General features: G+C 39.7%; 1 protein-coding gene across 29 annotated transcripts in view; it reads left to right on the forward strand.

Moving 5' to 3' along the window:
• scrib (scribble planar cell polarity protein) overlaps window positions 1-16,192 on the forward strand; it is a 96,296-nt gene that overhangs the window by 39,023 nt on the left and 41,081 nt on the right. For all 29 annotated transcript variants that reach the window (XM_079867012.1, XM_079867023.1, XM_079867035.1 and 26 more), the window contains exons 2-8: window positions 11,342-11,459; window positions 12,094-12,172; window positions 12,547-12,636; window positions 14,669-14,725; window positions 14,854-14,917; window positions 15,221-15,295; window positions 15,524-15,668. In XM_079867012.1, coding sequence (XP_079723138.1) covers window positions 11,342-11,459; window positions 12,094-12,172; window positions 12,547-12,636; window positions 14,669-14,725; window positions 14,854-14,917; window positions 15,221-15,295; window positions 15,524-15,668 — 628 coding nt within the window. The remainder of the gene's footprint in view (window positions 1-11,341; window positions 11,460-12,093; window positions 12,173-12,546; window positions 12,637-14,668; window positions 14,726-14,853; window positions 14,918-15,220; window positions 15,296-15,523; window positions 15,669-16,192) is intronic.

Consider the following 16,192-nt stretch of genomic DNA (forward strand, 5'->3'; position numbering starts at 1 on the left):
AAGAAGATGTCTCGGCTAGTAGGCTATATTGCATGTGAGGATGTTGGAGGTGGAGATTTATAGCCTTCTCTCACAGCACTTGATATAATTAAACTTATCAATTTGATGGCGGATCCAGAAAGGTTCAAACGACAATCACCAGTGACAACTGGAGATTCACCCGTTGTAAAATGCAAAAGACTTTGGAGTGGCTACAGAAAAAAAGAGACTGCATCCGGGCCCATGCGAAAACAAGGATAAATATCGGAAGGGAATTAAATGTAGTCACGCAGTGCTGATGTTGTTAACATTAACAATTTGAGAACAAAGTATAATTTGCACGGTTTAACGTGATATGATAAGCGATCATTAGATTTAATCAGCGTGATTTACTGCAATGCTTTTTTCCCTTAGTTGGTCAGAACAAAAGTTGATGTTATTTGTTCAGATGACATTTTCCAGTGAAAATTCTTATGTTGGTCATACTTCCAAAAAGTAGAATCTGTGATTCCGAATGCCAGTCTCCACACCGGCACAGTGACTGACAGCCGCACATTCTCCTCAAAACATTGGATTCATCCGCGCTGTGCCGAGGCACAACCCATGTAAAGTTGATAATTCTGCGAATAACTGCAACTGCAGATTTCGAACAGAGATGGCGACAAAGAGGAAAAACTACAGACTGCAGCTTTAATATACCACAGACAACCTTTTTCTGACCAAGAACTATTGGGTTCTGTCTTTTGTAGTTAGGCTTGTGAGAGTAAACACTTGTTATGCTTGCCAGTAACTGCCACTATGTTCAGTTATGCACTTGTAAATGAGATGAGTGGAGAGGATATCACAGTGGCATTGTGTGAGTTCAGCAAAGGCAATCAGGTCTATGTAAGTGTCTTATTGACCTGCGTGGATGAACGGAGTCACTCACTAATGAACCTTTTCATCCATCATCAGCCCACCTCTCTACTCATTAATAATCCACTGCTCTTGCTATCTCTCTTGCTCACTTTCCCTTTCCCCAATTCCTGCTCTCCATCCTTCCTGACCTAATTTCTCATGTCTTTTGTATCCCACATTCTTGCCATCTTTTATCTTCTCTCTTTTTTTGGCTAGCCTGTGTCCTTTGGTTGAGAACAATAGAAAAGTCTTCCACTCTGTTGGTGCCTTTAGTGGGAGGAGTTAAGTGGTTTTAGTTTTGATTGACAGCACTGTGCACTTCAGATGCTTTGTCTCAATGCTAAGGGGAAAGAAGAGGGAAAAGAGGGCAGGGGGTTCATTCCTAGGAACGACCCTCAGTGTAATCCTCACAGGTCATTTGATGACGAGAGAAATGTTCCCCTTTAATTTGAATTTTGTTTCAGAATGATTTTTTGTAATGTTTTGTTCCTATCACACAAAGGAGATCTAGACATTTTGACAATGACTTATAGTGCTGGTTTCCCCATTTCAGTGTGTGTTTGTCCATATGTGCACTCACCTTTTAGGGGTTTTCTTTTGTGGGGTGTGGGGGTTGGGGGGGGGGGGGTACTGATTTGGTCAACCCCACAATCCCCTGTCCTCTTTTCTTCAGAGCTGAAAAGAAGATCCATCTTAAAGCTTTGTTTGCCCACTCCTCCCCCATCCTTGCCCCCACCCGTACCATCCTTTCGTTCAGAGAGAAGGAAGGAGGCCGTGAAAGGGCCATTCTGGCCAAGTAACATTTTTAAAACTTCTGTGCTGTTTTAATTTTGCATGAGCCATTAAGATGAGCGCTGTGATTGATGACAATGGGCATGTCATTAATGTTTTAAGGTCAGGAGTTTGTGCTCTTAGTTGACTTAATGCGTGTTTGCATTGTTTCTGGATGCATTAAACATTAATACTATAAACATTGAGGGAATTAACATGATTCCCATCAGGTAGGTGCTGTATGTCTAAGGATTTAAAGGGAATAAAAAAAAAGAAGTTTGAAATTATAGTAATAAAATAGCCTTACTAGAATTTGAGCTATTTGCAAATAATATTTTTTCAAATATGCACACATTCACTTTTAAAGTTCCCCTGTAGTCATAATTGTATAACTTAAAACTTATCTTTGATCACCAAAAGGGCATATTTAATAAGGGTGTCACGATTCTCCAAATCCTTGATTCGATTACATTTTCGATTCTAAAGTCACGGTTCGATTCGATTCTCGATTTGTTTGATTGTAAAAAAATTGCATCGCAATTGCATGTTACAATGTTTACATGGTACAATTAAGCTACACTTTTTTTATTATTTCAGTTCAATTCAATTATTGTGATTTGATTTAATATTGACTCATTTGGATAAATGTTAGGTAGGCTACACAAGATAGGCTTAATTTGTCTAAAAAAAAAAAAAGAAAAAAAAAAACTCACCTAATGCTGTAAACATACAGAGAGCCTATCAGCTGGTAGTAGGCTATTATTTAAGGTTAAAAATAATTAAATATAATGCGTTTTTTTATTATATATACATCATATATATACATCATAATTCACTTGCTATATTGCTAAATGTACCTAATTTTTTATATCAACAGAAAAATATACCGGGATAACCTGGCTTCTCTTGAGACTCCCCTGCTTCGTAGCAGTTAATGATATGCTAAAGCCCACCGGCATGTTGACATAATTGGTTACAATGTAGTTTGTGACATAAGAAACACCAGCAATTTTTTTTTACTGCAGTTTTAAGGAGAAAATACTCAGCATAGCAATTGTTGATTATGAATTTGCTCATTGTTGTGTTTTTAATATGCTTTGACAAACCTAGACATATAAACAACAATAAAACTTGATTTTCACCACAGGGGATCTTTAATCTTATGTCTAATACGCTTCTGTTAAAGGCACAATCTGTAAAACTGTAAAAAAAAAAAAAAAAAAAAAATTTTTGCTTTAAAAATAGCAAAAATCAATATATCTATGTTATATATATTTTTTTAGTTGTGTACTTACATTATCCCGACTGTTTCCAACAACTTTCAAACCAGGAGAAATTTTAATTTAATTCGAAGACACGGCACGTTTCTTTATTTCCGTTTTGTCGCAGTCAATGGCATCATATCCGCGTTGTCCCTGGTTTCCGCTCGTACTGCCATGGTAACCAGAGCTATGAACCAGAGCCCTCTGATAGTAACCAAGGCGACAGACGTGGACAATGTAGTTCGCAATGTCTATTTGCATGCTGTTGTTGTTTCGTTCAAACATTATGGACCATGGCAAGCAGACTTTGGATAAAAAAGGAGAACTAAAACGAGAATCAATATCAGCACGGTGTTTTCGAGATGCCTAGAGCTCCCATAGACAGTATATAAACGAGAGCTCCACGTTCGAGACTTCGACCGCTCCTACATGTACTTTATTAAACAGGTGAGCACATTTACATAAAACTAATCAATGTTATATAGTTCAACAATGATAAAATGTTATAATATGATCTGTATGTTATTCTAATGTTGATCTAGCTTACTGCTAGTCTCATACAGACAAACTAACACATACATTTCAACACATTTAAATGCAGTTTAGTGTGATAGTGTAATGTTAGACCAGGTGAAACAGCGCTGTGTTACCTCACAAGTTTAATTTGTCTAATAAACTGACCTGTGAGTTGTAATTCTGGACTTGCGTGTAGTTCGGTAGAATGAAATGTCCATATTCCTTTTATATCCGCGGGACTCGCGTCGCGTGTGGAGCTGATAGCTGTCTCTTAGCAATCCCGAACTGCTTCATATCACAGTCATGATAAAAACATCGATGTATTCAGTCATCCATAAACATTATTAGATCGGTCGGCTTGACGTTGACGACAAGATCCATAATTCTTAGCAAATGTTGCGTCATCAAACTACGCCTTTGTTATTGTAAGAGGTTAGCGACCCCTAGCGGCGAAAAAAATTACATAGTGTATGTTTAATGTTCCTGTCTCGCATTCATTTTTCAAATTACATAACATGAATCATGTAAATAATATGGCCTGTTTTTAATTCAAAATAGCAAAATTTGACAAGTAAAATTTTGTATTACTGCATATTACTATTGGTTGTTTTAACATTTCTGTCGTGTCAAATATTTTTTTTTTTTTTTATGTATTTATTACTCTTTCACTGTTAACTTGAGCTCCACACTGGAATTTGTGCTCCGCTTCTGAACAATAAAGCCCATCTTTGATTTGATTGGCAATGTTCATATGTAACTTTTAAAACTTTTTCTCACGCTAACAATAAACAGAGCAGTGCATATTGGGTTGCAGCTCATCAACAATATAAAATATTGGGGGTGGGGTGTGTTGACAATTTGGCCATTTTTTTTGTGTCAGACTTATGTCATGGCCATGCTGTAAAGTAATAGAGAGGTAGAGGAAATAGAGATAGTGTGATAGTGAGAGTTGCATCTGTTTGTCAGTGTAGTCGGGTGTTTATATTCATCTCCTTCTGGCTCTTAAAACATTACAGTCTTGTCGTCTTCCGTGCAGTCTGTTTCAAGGATGAAATGTTGTTTAGTAATGTTGCAGACGAAGGGGTTAACTGTAATGGTTTAATTGGAGAAAGTCATGGGGTAAGCAGTCACTTGACTAACACACAGCAGCCTCTGTGCTGACCTGGACACCGAGCCAACATATTCCACCCCCCATCTTACTCCTCTTTTCTCCATCTCTATATGCATGGGTGCCTTGCTCAGACAGAAGAAGGAAATGTTAGTTTATGGTTTGATTTAATTTTCAGCTTTTGTGTTCATGTCACATAAACAAGGACAGTTCAGGCTGTAAAATAGATTTTTCTGCACTCTGCCTGGGTGTAATCACTGTAAGTTACCTTGAGCTGCTGTTAGATGGGAGAACTCCAACAATCACATTCTCATTAAGGACAATTTCCCTTGTGCTTTGAATGTGTATTTAAATGTGCAGTGTGTGATTCTGTGCCTCTTGTGGCACCAAGCAGAATTACAAAAATTATGGCTTTTTTCAAAAAATATTCTCAAACACTTCCCCCCTTCTACCATTGGTCAGACAAACAGACAATCCCACCCCAAACTCACGCTATTGGTTGAGCCAATGTTGCTGTCTCATACTGGTAAAAAATGAAATGTGGAAATAGAAATGGGGAAAAAATTCAACTTCAGCCTTTGATATATGCAGCATGTTTTTTTATTAATTGTTCACAATATCTTTAGTGCCTTATTGCATTTAAAATTGTTGCTACATAAAAATAAGGACACATTGTCATTAAAACATTTTAAGCAAATTAATTATGTGCCATCCATCTACTTGAAGATATTGTCCCTTACATAGTGCTGAACTAAATAGTTGTCCTCTGATTACTCTGCAGTGATATGGTGAACAGCATGTCCTGAACACTGTATTGACCAATCAGAAGCCAGAACTGTCTGTTTTATAAACGCTCCAGACTGCGTTTACTGTAAATGGTCACATTTTGAGACCTTTTTTTCATTCTGATGTGAAAAACTTTTCGCATCATAGCTCTTTTTAAACATGTGCTGCACTGCTATTTAGATGTATGAGAAACATCAAGTGTCAAAACCTTCCAAAAGCAGAAAAAATATAGCTCTACCTGTTAGAACTGTGCCACACTGTCCTCTGCCTCAGCGCTACAAATCAGGTGCTGGTGTCATAGCTGTAGATTTTGGTGGCACTGGTGCCAATGCTCTCGTTTGTTAGTCTGGAGGCCTGACTTTGCTCGGTGGATAATTACTGTTATAATTTATTACTGTTGCTGTTGTTTTATAGACACCCTTTTATTTTACATTTAAAGCGACACTCTGCTTTGTAAAGTGAATTTTCATGGCTTATTTAAACCCACTGTTCCGCATGGTCAGAATACCTGTAGTGTGTGTGTGTGTGTGTGTGTGTGTGTGTGTGTGTGTGTGTGTGAAACTAGCAGCTGCAAACAGTCAGTGCACTTGACATGAAGCGAGTTTGGATTAACGTCACACTTTTTTGACCGTTGGGGGAAGTCTGCTGCGGGGCATGCAAAGGCAAAAGTGAGCAACGAGGGCACATAAGGGGCGCTCGCGAGCACCCTTCTTAAACCTAAAATGACAAATGGGACACCCTACGGTCTTTTGGACTGAACGACATGCGCAAGTCCACAAGACTGCAAGTGCAGTGACATTTGTGATGACTGATGACTGACATTTGTTCTGTTTAGTGAAGTTTATGGAACAGATCGATGCTGAATGTCTTTTGCATTAGTTTGCATTTGCACCTGTTGTCCATTCACAGAGAAACGCAATTGTCAGAGGGACATGAGGCATGTCTGACCACCAAGTATTACTAGATGGATTACTGGACAGTGAAAAGAGTGTCTTTTTGAGTGTTGTAGATTGGTAACTATATGGTCTTGGGCTTGCCTGGCATCTGGCTGCAGTGATGAATGGGCTGCTTTGTGTGCGTTTATAATCAGGCCTTCACTAGAGAGCTTCCTCCCCTCTAATAGACCTCATGGCTCCCACTCAAGACGGCCTGACTAGCAGTCGACAGTCAGGCTCCCGCTGGCCATGCTCTGCTCGTCTCCCAACGTGTTGATAATTGAAGGAAGTTAGTGCTGGTATGTCTTTTGTTGGCCTCTGTGTGAGGGCATCTCTGTGTTTTTCTGTGAGTTGGTGTGTAGTTCAACCATGTGTCATCACACCACTTGTTTTAATTATTTCAGTCCTGTATGCAGCAGCTGTACTGAGTTTATTGCTTGATGCGTATGTATATTTTGGTCTCGTTTCTTACCAGGCTCACATTTCCCATCGTTTAGTCATGTCACCTGCCACCATGGCTCCCCACAAAGAACCACTGAGGTAAACAATAGAAGACTGTGTTTCCTCTCAGATGATGCTAATGATTAATCACCGATTGATTAATTGGCGATAATAATTTAATCAAAACTTATTTATGGTCTATTAAGCAAGGTTATCATTAGAGTGCATATTTTTGGGGTGCGGCACAGCTCAATGTGATTGAAACCTTGAAGATGGATGGATGGATGGATGGATGGATGGATGGATGGATGGATGGATGGATGGATGGATGGATGGATGGATGGATGGATGGATGGATGGATGGATGGATGGATGGATGGATGGATGGATGGATGGATGGATGGATGGATGGATGGATGGATGGATGGGGTTGCCTAATTTTAAAAGTGTGATCTAAGTTTTATGAGAGAATCTTCGTTCTTCAAAGAAAAAAAAGAAAATAAATTGAGTTTTAGTAGTTTTATCTTATGCATGTGTAAATCATTGTTTGTCATCTTGAATTCCCTAGGAAGTCTGCTGAAGCCCCAATCACATTGTTCTCATCCTTCATTTTTATTTTGCATCCATTTTCTCTTTTTACAAAGAGTTTCAATGTTTTGTTCTTTTGTACCAGTGAATCAGAATTTCTGTTCAGAGACAACAAGCAACCACACACACACACACCGCAGTATCAGCCTTGTTCTTGGCAGTACATAGTAAGCCCTCTGTTGGTGCTGTTCAGCAGCAAGCCCAGCACGCAGAGAGGAGAGGGCATGATGGGCCGCGGCAGCAGGAATGTACTGAATGTGACCAGCTAACAAGCGAGCTCTTGATAGAGAAGCCTGGTGTTCAGTCACTGACACGCTCACTTTTGCCTTCCTTTAACATGATTGTTAGTTGTTTAGAGAAGTGTGTGAAGATGAGCTGTTGTCAGATTGTTGAGTGGTGGTCGCTACTTAAGTATGCAAGATGTTACTTTCAAGTCAAAAGAAACTAGTTTTGCTAATTTGAATATCATTGGTCTTCTCAATTTTTTTGTCAAACTGTCATTTACAATTGAAGTGGACAAGTGGAGGAATGCCTGTGTAAATGAATGACTGTATAATAGCTTGTTGTAAATCTGTCATTTATCCATTGTTTTTCACCATGCAGTTAGTCTAGTTGTGCGTGACCCATCTGGATTTTTCATTTTTACCAGCCACCCTGGTTTCTACAAATCTGTCAGAATATAATGCCTGTTATGCAAAAAAAAAAGTGCATTTACTGTTATGTCAGATACCAATTTTCCTGTAGTTATTTTTCACATTTCATGAGCAATAACCAATTGACTTGAGCTCTTAAAGGGGAGGCGCTCTTCAAGAGAGTGCTCTTAAAGTGACTGTTCACCGCAAAATGAAAATTATCATTTGCTCAGCCTCATGTTGTTTCAATCCTGTATGGCTGTCATTTCCTCTGTGGATCATAAAAGAAGATAATTTGAGTTTGTTTTATTTGTTTTGTTTTTGTCTATAAAATGGAAGTCAGTGGTCAGCAAAATGGTTCTTTCGAATATCATCTTTTGTGTTCCACAGAAGATAGAAAGCCATGCAGGTTTGGAAGGACGAGAGTAAATGAATTGATTTATTTTGGGGTGAACTGTCCCTTCTAAGGGTTTAATCTTTGCTGTAATATGTTGCTATCACTTTAAGTAAGTGCTAAATTAATATTTAAATCTTAAAATGGGAAAAACAAATAAATATCCAATATTAGCCGATCTCCATATCAGTTAATGGCTATCGGCTAATATTGGATATTTATTTGTTTTTCCCATTTTTTTCCCATTTCCCAAAACAGTCATCCGGGCTTTCCAATTTTCCCATTTTTTTTATTAGGCACACCTTGCTAGTACCGGGTTGGACCCCCTTTTTCCTTCTGAACTGCCTTAAATCTTCTTGGCATAAATTCAACAAGGTGCTGAGACACATCCTTTAGAGATTTTGGTCCATTTTGTCGTGATTGCATCATCCAGTTGCTTCAGATTTGTGGGATGCACATCCATGATGTGAATCTCCCGTTCCACCACATCCCAAAGGTGCTCTATTGGATTGAGATCTGGTGACTGTGGAGGCTATTTGAGGATAGTGAACTCACTGTCATGTTCAAGAAACCAGTTTGAGATGATTTGAGTTTTGTGTCGTCGCATTATCCTGTTGGAAGTAGCCATCAGAGGATGGGTCACTGTGGTCATAAAGGGATGGATTTGGTCAGCAGCAATACACAGTTTGGCTGTGGCGTTTAAACGATGCTCAGTGGGTACTAAGGAGCCCAAAGTGTGCCAAGAAAAAAATATCCCCAACACCATTACACCACCAGCCTGAACCGATGATACAAGGCAGGATGGATTTACTTAGTATTACCATACTTTCATGTTGTTTTTAAGCACTTTTTATTTTACTATATCTCTTTACATAAATATTTTTTTCTACTTAAACTGTAATTTCGTTATTTTACTAACCCAACTAATTAGTCATCCGGGCTTTCCAATTGGTTGCACATAAGAGGAAAAAAAGTAGCACGATTCTTTCTGCCAGTCGGGCTGCAGCAGAGAAGCTGTATACAGGAATCGCCGACAATTCCGTGATGGGCCCACGGAAGAATTCTGTGAAATGAACACGGCCCCTTAAGTTAAGGAAAAGGTTGTGGGTGGGCTTGCGTTTCCATGACACGCGGGACAACAACGGGATGGTTGGGTTAAGGAAAAGAAGAAAGGGACGGTTGAGTTTTGGAAAAGAAGAATGGGACGGTTGGGTTTAGTAAAAGAACAATGGGACGATTGGGTTTAGGAAAAAAAGAACGGGACGGTTGGGTTTAGGAAACTTGACACGATTGACATGATCCCCAGTCTCCTGGGGGAAAGTCCCGTGTTGATTGACCCATCCACTACCCTAACCAACCGGATTTTCGGCCTTTCATACTACTCGCTACCGTAGTCGCTCTTAATGCTACGGAATCGTGCTGACCATCATAAAAAAAAAAACAGATAAACGTGTCAGTGTACACGAATCAATAGATTAAATTACTTGACCATTTCACGAACTGCCGTGAGACTGGGCTGGTCTGACAGGGTGGGGTGCGTGGCATCATGATGTTGGCTCTCCATCGTGATGTCGGTCAGATGGAGGATGATATCAGAAATAAAAGCATAAATAATCCTTTCAAAATCACTGGAGGACAAGAACAGTTTAACCTTTGCTATTGATCTTGAATGGAAGAAACAAGATTTTACCACTGAATTGATCTGTTTGTCAAATTTCAAAGAACTATCAAATTGGACACCAAGGTTCTTCACTACAGATTTACAGAAAGGGGCTAACTCACCCAAGTCAAAAGAGTTTGAGTTTCAGGGGCCCCGAACCAGATTTCAGTTTTACTTTCATTCAGATTCAGAAAATGTTGTGACATCCAAGATTTAACTTCTTGTAAACATCTCAATAGTGACTCAAAAGAACTTTTGTCCTGTTTCCGCAACAGTAAATACACCTGAGTGTCATCTGCGTAACAATGAAAGGATATTCCATGCTTGTGAAAAATAGAACCTAAGGGAAAGCATATATAACAAAAACAAAATTGGGCCAAGAATGGAACCTTGTGGAACCCCACTAGACAATGTGACAACTTTAGAATGATGTTGAACAAAATAAACTGAAAACGTCCTATTAAAAAGGAAGGATCTTAACCAATCGAGTGCCATGCCCCGAATTCCCACTGTCTTTTTTTGGCGGTAGACTAGGATATTGTGATCAATGGTATCAGATGCTGCACTAAGATCTAGTAAAACTAAAACCACTGAGCTGCCAGAATCAGTCGAAATCAAGATATCATTTAGAACTTTCAACAAGGCCGTTTCTGTACTCTGATTTGATAGCTCAGAGATGCTCTTCTGCAGACCTCGGTTGTAACGAGTACTTATTTGAATTACTGTTGTATTTCTATCACCTTGAACCAGTCTGGCCATTCTCCTCTGACGTCTGGTATCAACAAGGCATTTTCGCCCACAGAACTGCCACTCACTGTATATTTTCTCTTTTTCTTACCATTCTCTGTAAACCCTAGAGATGGTTGTGCTTGTGCATGAATAATCCCAGTAGATCAGCAGTTTCTGAAACACTTAGTCCAGCTGGTACCAACAACGCCACGTTCAAAGTCACTTAAATCACCTTTCTTCCCAATTCTGATGCTCAGTTTGAACTTCAGCATGTCACCCTTGATCATGTCTACATGCCTAATGCTGCATTCACACCATGTTGTAATTACCGTAGTCTCAAGATGACAATACCTGACATTATATTCAAAGCTGTTCATATCCTCAGACTGGGAATTATGCGTTTCTATGGCACCACTATTGTGTAATTGAATTGTGGTAATTATGACACGGTGTGACTGTGAACACATCTTAACTCCATTGAGTTGCTGCAATGTAATTGGCTGATTTAGATATTTAACTTAAAAAGCAGTTGACAGGTGTACCTAATAAAGTGACCAGTGGGTGTATATGTGCTTCACTTGATGAACTAGTCTGGCCAGTAAGTGTGTAAGTGTCTAATTCGTACTCTTTACCTCCCTTTCAGCCTTTCTTCAAACTGCACAATTTGCGAAAGCTGGGCCTCAGTGACAACGAGATTCAAAAATTGCCACCCGAAGTTGCCAACTTCACACAGCTGGTGGAGCTGGACATCTCCAGAAATGGTATGCAAGCCCTCCTTAAGTGCCTTGCTCTGGAAAAATAGACCTGCTCTCTCAAACTGCTCCCATCTACAGATATTTACACACTTTCTTACACATCCTGTATGTTTCCTTATACAGAGCACTGGAATGTTTTCTTTGAGCCACGTCTATTTAAAAAAATGTACATCAATTTTAACGCCCAATTGTCTTCGAGTGTGCCTCTCACAGCCTGAGGCTCATTCACAGTCTCAGGATTGACTGTGGGAATGTTGAGCATGTTGGTCTGTATTTAGACTATGCAGTGTTATATTCTGCAACTCAGCAAATGAAGCACCTCTCGCTGGGTCCTTTTTGTGGCTCGGATCCCATATAACACACATACAGACAACTCTCACCACAGTCAAATCACCCTCTCCTCCCTTTCTTTCAGTCCATCTGGTAGCCATTATTAAGAAGCCTGAAAAAGTGCTTATTTTGTCTTGACACTCCTTTCATTATATCTTGCTGACTTTGCCTCTCTCTCTCTCTCTCTCTCTCTCTCTCTCTCTCTCTCTCTCTCTCTCTCTCTCTCTCTCTCTCTCTCTCTCTCTCTCTCTCTCTCTCTCTCTCTCTCTCTCTCTCTCTCTCTCTCTCTCTCTCTGTCTCTCTGTCTCAGATATTTCTGAGATTCCTGAAAACATTAAATTATGTCAGGCCTTGGAGATTGCAGACTTCAGCGGAAACCCCTTGACCAGGTTAGTGGGTTGGAGGAACCCCCAAATCCCTCAAAGCACTGGCTCATATCACTTCTCACTTTATGAAAGGTGTAAAAAAGTTGGGAAGGGAGAAGAAATATTGACATTAAAACATGGTTACAAATGATCATATGTCTTGTTAAAATGCTGTAATGTTATTTTTATAGCGTATGAGAGTGTAGCAGACTCTTTGTTCGGGTCAGTCAGTGTACACAGCCATTGGGGGATGTCAACTATTCATCACACCAGTACTTCCTACTCCTTATTTACATTTAAGCAGGAAGACTGGAGTGCTGCTGCTAGTGGTAACTGCTTTTACAGTTCAAGCCTTTTCCATTGTGTGTCTCATTTTCTTTTTGTCTCTCGGGTCTCAGGTTGCCTGATGGCTTCACACAGCTCAGAGGACTGGCTCACCTATCACTCAATGACGTGTCGCTGCAGTCTCTACCCAATGACATAGGAAAGTAAGTCAATATGAACATGCAGGTGGTCTGCCAGTTATTGTGTCCCTTCCACAGTAAAATGTATTAAAGGAGTCATAACCTGCAATTTTCACTTTTCCACGAGAATCAATGTATGTTATGATTGCCTAACGATTATACACTGGCCGGGAAGCCGATATTTAAAAGTGAAGCGTTTGTTTACCTCAGGGTAAATAAACCAGCGCGCGTGCACGCGCACTCAAATACGAGATTTTGATTTCAGCCCCGTCTTGACGTCATGACGGGGCAGGATATACCATATATGGACACCGCAAACCTATGCCGCGGGAAGCCCGCCCCTCTCCCCCTCATATTCAGTTCAGTCGAGAAAGATGGAGAAACGAGTACACACCTGAGTTGCTCTGTGGTTGACTGCCACAAACAACATGTAAATGTGTTTTCTCTACCAAAAACGGACCAAACTATCAGGGACCAGTGGATGAAATTCATTTTTAATGACGCTGTCCCAACAACCCTTTCAACTGGCTTATCGTTAGGAGTCTGCGCTAAACATTTCACACAGGAATCATACACAAATTTGGGGCAATATCAGGCGAAGTTGGCCTCGAAGCTCTGTTTGGAAAAAGGTGCAATTCCAACCATCAGAGACTTGCCTGAAATTGAAACGGTAAGACTGAGTTTTTATTGCTCTACTGTGTGTAACAAACAGCAGATAACTGCTAATGCGGCTATTGTATGCTAGCGGGAGTATTAGCTTCGAGGTAAACATGGGGAATGGCTGCTAACGTTACTTTGCAAACAACAAATGACTGAGATCATCATGAATTCGGCTATTGTATATTGCCGGTCGCGGCCAGGGGTGCGTTTCCCGAAAGCATCGTTGGCCAACTATGGTCGCAAGTTCATCGCAATGTCCATTGAACTCTATTGTTAACGACGGAACTTGCGACCATAGTTGACCAACGATGCTTTCGGGAAACGCACCCCTGGTCGGGTTCATTCATAACTTGCGCCATGATGTCATTTTGGAATGATATGCTAAAGCGTTACCTGCGTTGTCAACCCCCCTCCTTCCTGCCACCAATCAACGCGCCCCTCATTTGCATTATTAAAATGACCGTCCACGACAGCCAAAATATCGCATCAGATCTCGCGAGACAATAATTCCTTCAGAAATAAGGGTCTGAGGAGCTCTGTGTTTATTTTTTTTCCACTTTTCTTTTTTAGAAGGGCCCGAAAGACTATAATACAGCAGTAGGTATCCAAGGTAATACTAGGTTATGACTCCTTTAAGTTCAATTTAAATGTATTTGACACTGCAAAGTCATTAAAGTCAGGATAAAACAGAAGTAGCAACAGATATTTTCTTCTGCATTGTCGTACATTCGAATGTAACAGATTATCAGATACAAAATAGAGGACAGGGACTTTGTTCTGTCCATTGGTTGTAGATTACCTTTTGGTAGTATGGGTGTGCAGTTGATTGTGGAGAGATGGGGTTTTAAGCGAACTTTGGAGAAGTCTTGGAGAAGACCATAGTTTTTACCAGATGATCAGGTTGACATTTTGATTAAAAATTATGAGGTCAAAATTTCGATTAACCTGTACATGGATGAATCGTTCACAATAAGATTTATAACATGCTTTTAGAAAATATATAGGGAATTTTTATTCCATGCTGACTTTAAAATCATTATAGATGTACAAAGCAGGCATCATAATATGTTTCAGTTATGTCATACATTTATATGGTACTGTATGCTTTTATGCAATATGTTACAAATGGTATGGATAAAAGGAATGTGCATCTAAGAGGAATACATGTGCATGTTATTTTAGAATATTTCAAATGTCTGTATTATAATTACAAAAGGCAGTGAGAATTATAGAATAAAGCATGCATCCTATCCACATACAGACACACTCTCTCATTTTGCACATGTACACATCTCATTTTGACCACCGTTGATGTCGTACAGATGGTAGAGCCCATTACTCTTCCAAATCAAGTGATGCACCACTCAGTCTCGTCTCTTTCTTTTTCTCCTCTCAGCTTGTCAAACCTGGTGACTCTAGAGCTGAGGGAGAATCTACTGAAATCTTTACCCTCGTGAGTATTTTCCAAAAAACTGCAGTCATTAGATCCACAGTGCTCATGCTCTGAATTTACCCCCACAATCTTTTTAATGAATGCAAAGCAAATGACATCAAATGTGAAACGTCTCTATCATCCTTTAGCTCTCTTTCCTTCCTGGTTAAACTGGAACAGCTCGATCTGGGCAGCAATGTACTGGAAGTTTTGGTAAGAAACAGCCAGTTTCTGGTCATATTTACAGCAGTCCTGAGATCAATTTAGTTGTTTTAGCTGTTAAACACATGCATGCCATGTTTTCAAGTTTATTTAGAGCATGTTATTTTTGTTTGCCCCAGTGGATCTCTGATTATCATTTCCTTTACTGAACTAACACCTGAGCACCTGCTGAGGAAAATGTAGTTTAATATTATCATTTTTTTCTTTATTATGTGCTTCTTTTCATATAATTCTTCTTTTTTTCCCATGTCCTGTGTCTTTAATCTGCTTTCTTTTTATATTTCTTCCATTCAGCCTGACACACTTGGGGCACTGCCCAATCTTCGTGAGCTATGGTTGGACAGAAACCAGCTCTCCTCACTACCTCCTGTAAGTATAGACAGCTTCTGATTGGCTGATTATCATATGGGTCATTTGTCTGGATGATGTTACATATCAAGTTTAAATTCATGCAGATGTTGTCCTTTTCAAACATTGTTTACCTTCGGTGCAGTTGATTGCTTTTGGCATGTGCCTGTTCTGCTGATAACTGGAGTGGAAAGTAAAGTGCCTTAATTCACTTTCGGCTGACTGAAAGATGACCTCTGTGTTTAACAGGAGCTGGGAAACCTGCGGCAGCTGGTTTGCTTGGACGTGTCAGAAAACCGTCTTTCAGAGCTTCCCACAGAGATCAGCGGCCTTATTGCCCTCACAGACCTGCTGCTCTCCGAGAACGTTCTCGAAGTCTTGCCGGACAGCATTGGTGAAACTCTATATCCCTCTTACAAACAGCAATAAATACTAGATTGTGCTTGATTTTGTATAGAGACATAGCTGTGTTACAATAAACACATTGTCCTGCCTCTTATTCATCTTACTGAGAACAATGTGCTGCCCAGTCTAAATGAAATCAGCACCTATATGGTGACAACCTCACCTTTACTCAAAATTATCGCTTTTGATTTCAGTCTGCTACATTATATGCTCACTGGATGTTGACATTTAACTTATTAACTTATGAATGTTGTGATTAGCCTGGTGAACATTTTAAAAAATGCTAGTTTGTCAATCTTCCCTTGAGGAGACAATGAAAATGAAAAAATAGTTGGTTTCTTTTAGGACAATAAGGCACAATTCTTGTACTGTAAAAGTGTGCAAATTGGCAAATTAGAATTTTTTTTTTTTTAAACCATTATGGGTCTTAGTTGATTTTTAAAATTATGTTTCTCTTTGCTCTAATCCACTGAGAAACATGTTTCTGTTGATTTGAGAATCACAGCACTGCCC

The sequence above is a fragment of the Squalius cephalus genome, assembly GCF_949319135.1.
Source record: "Squalius cephalus genome assembly, chromosome: 3".
NCBI lineage: Eukaryota > Metazoa > Chordata > Actinopteri > Cypriniformes > Leuciscidae > Squalius > Squalius cephalus.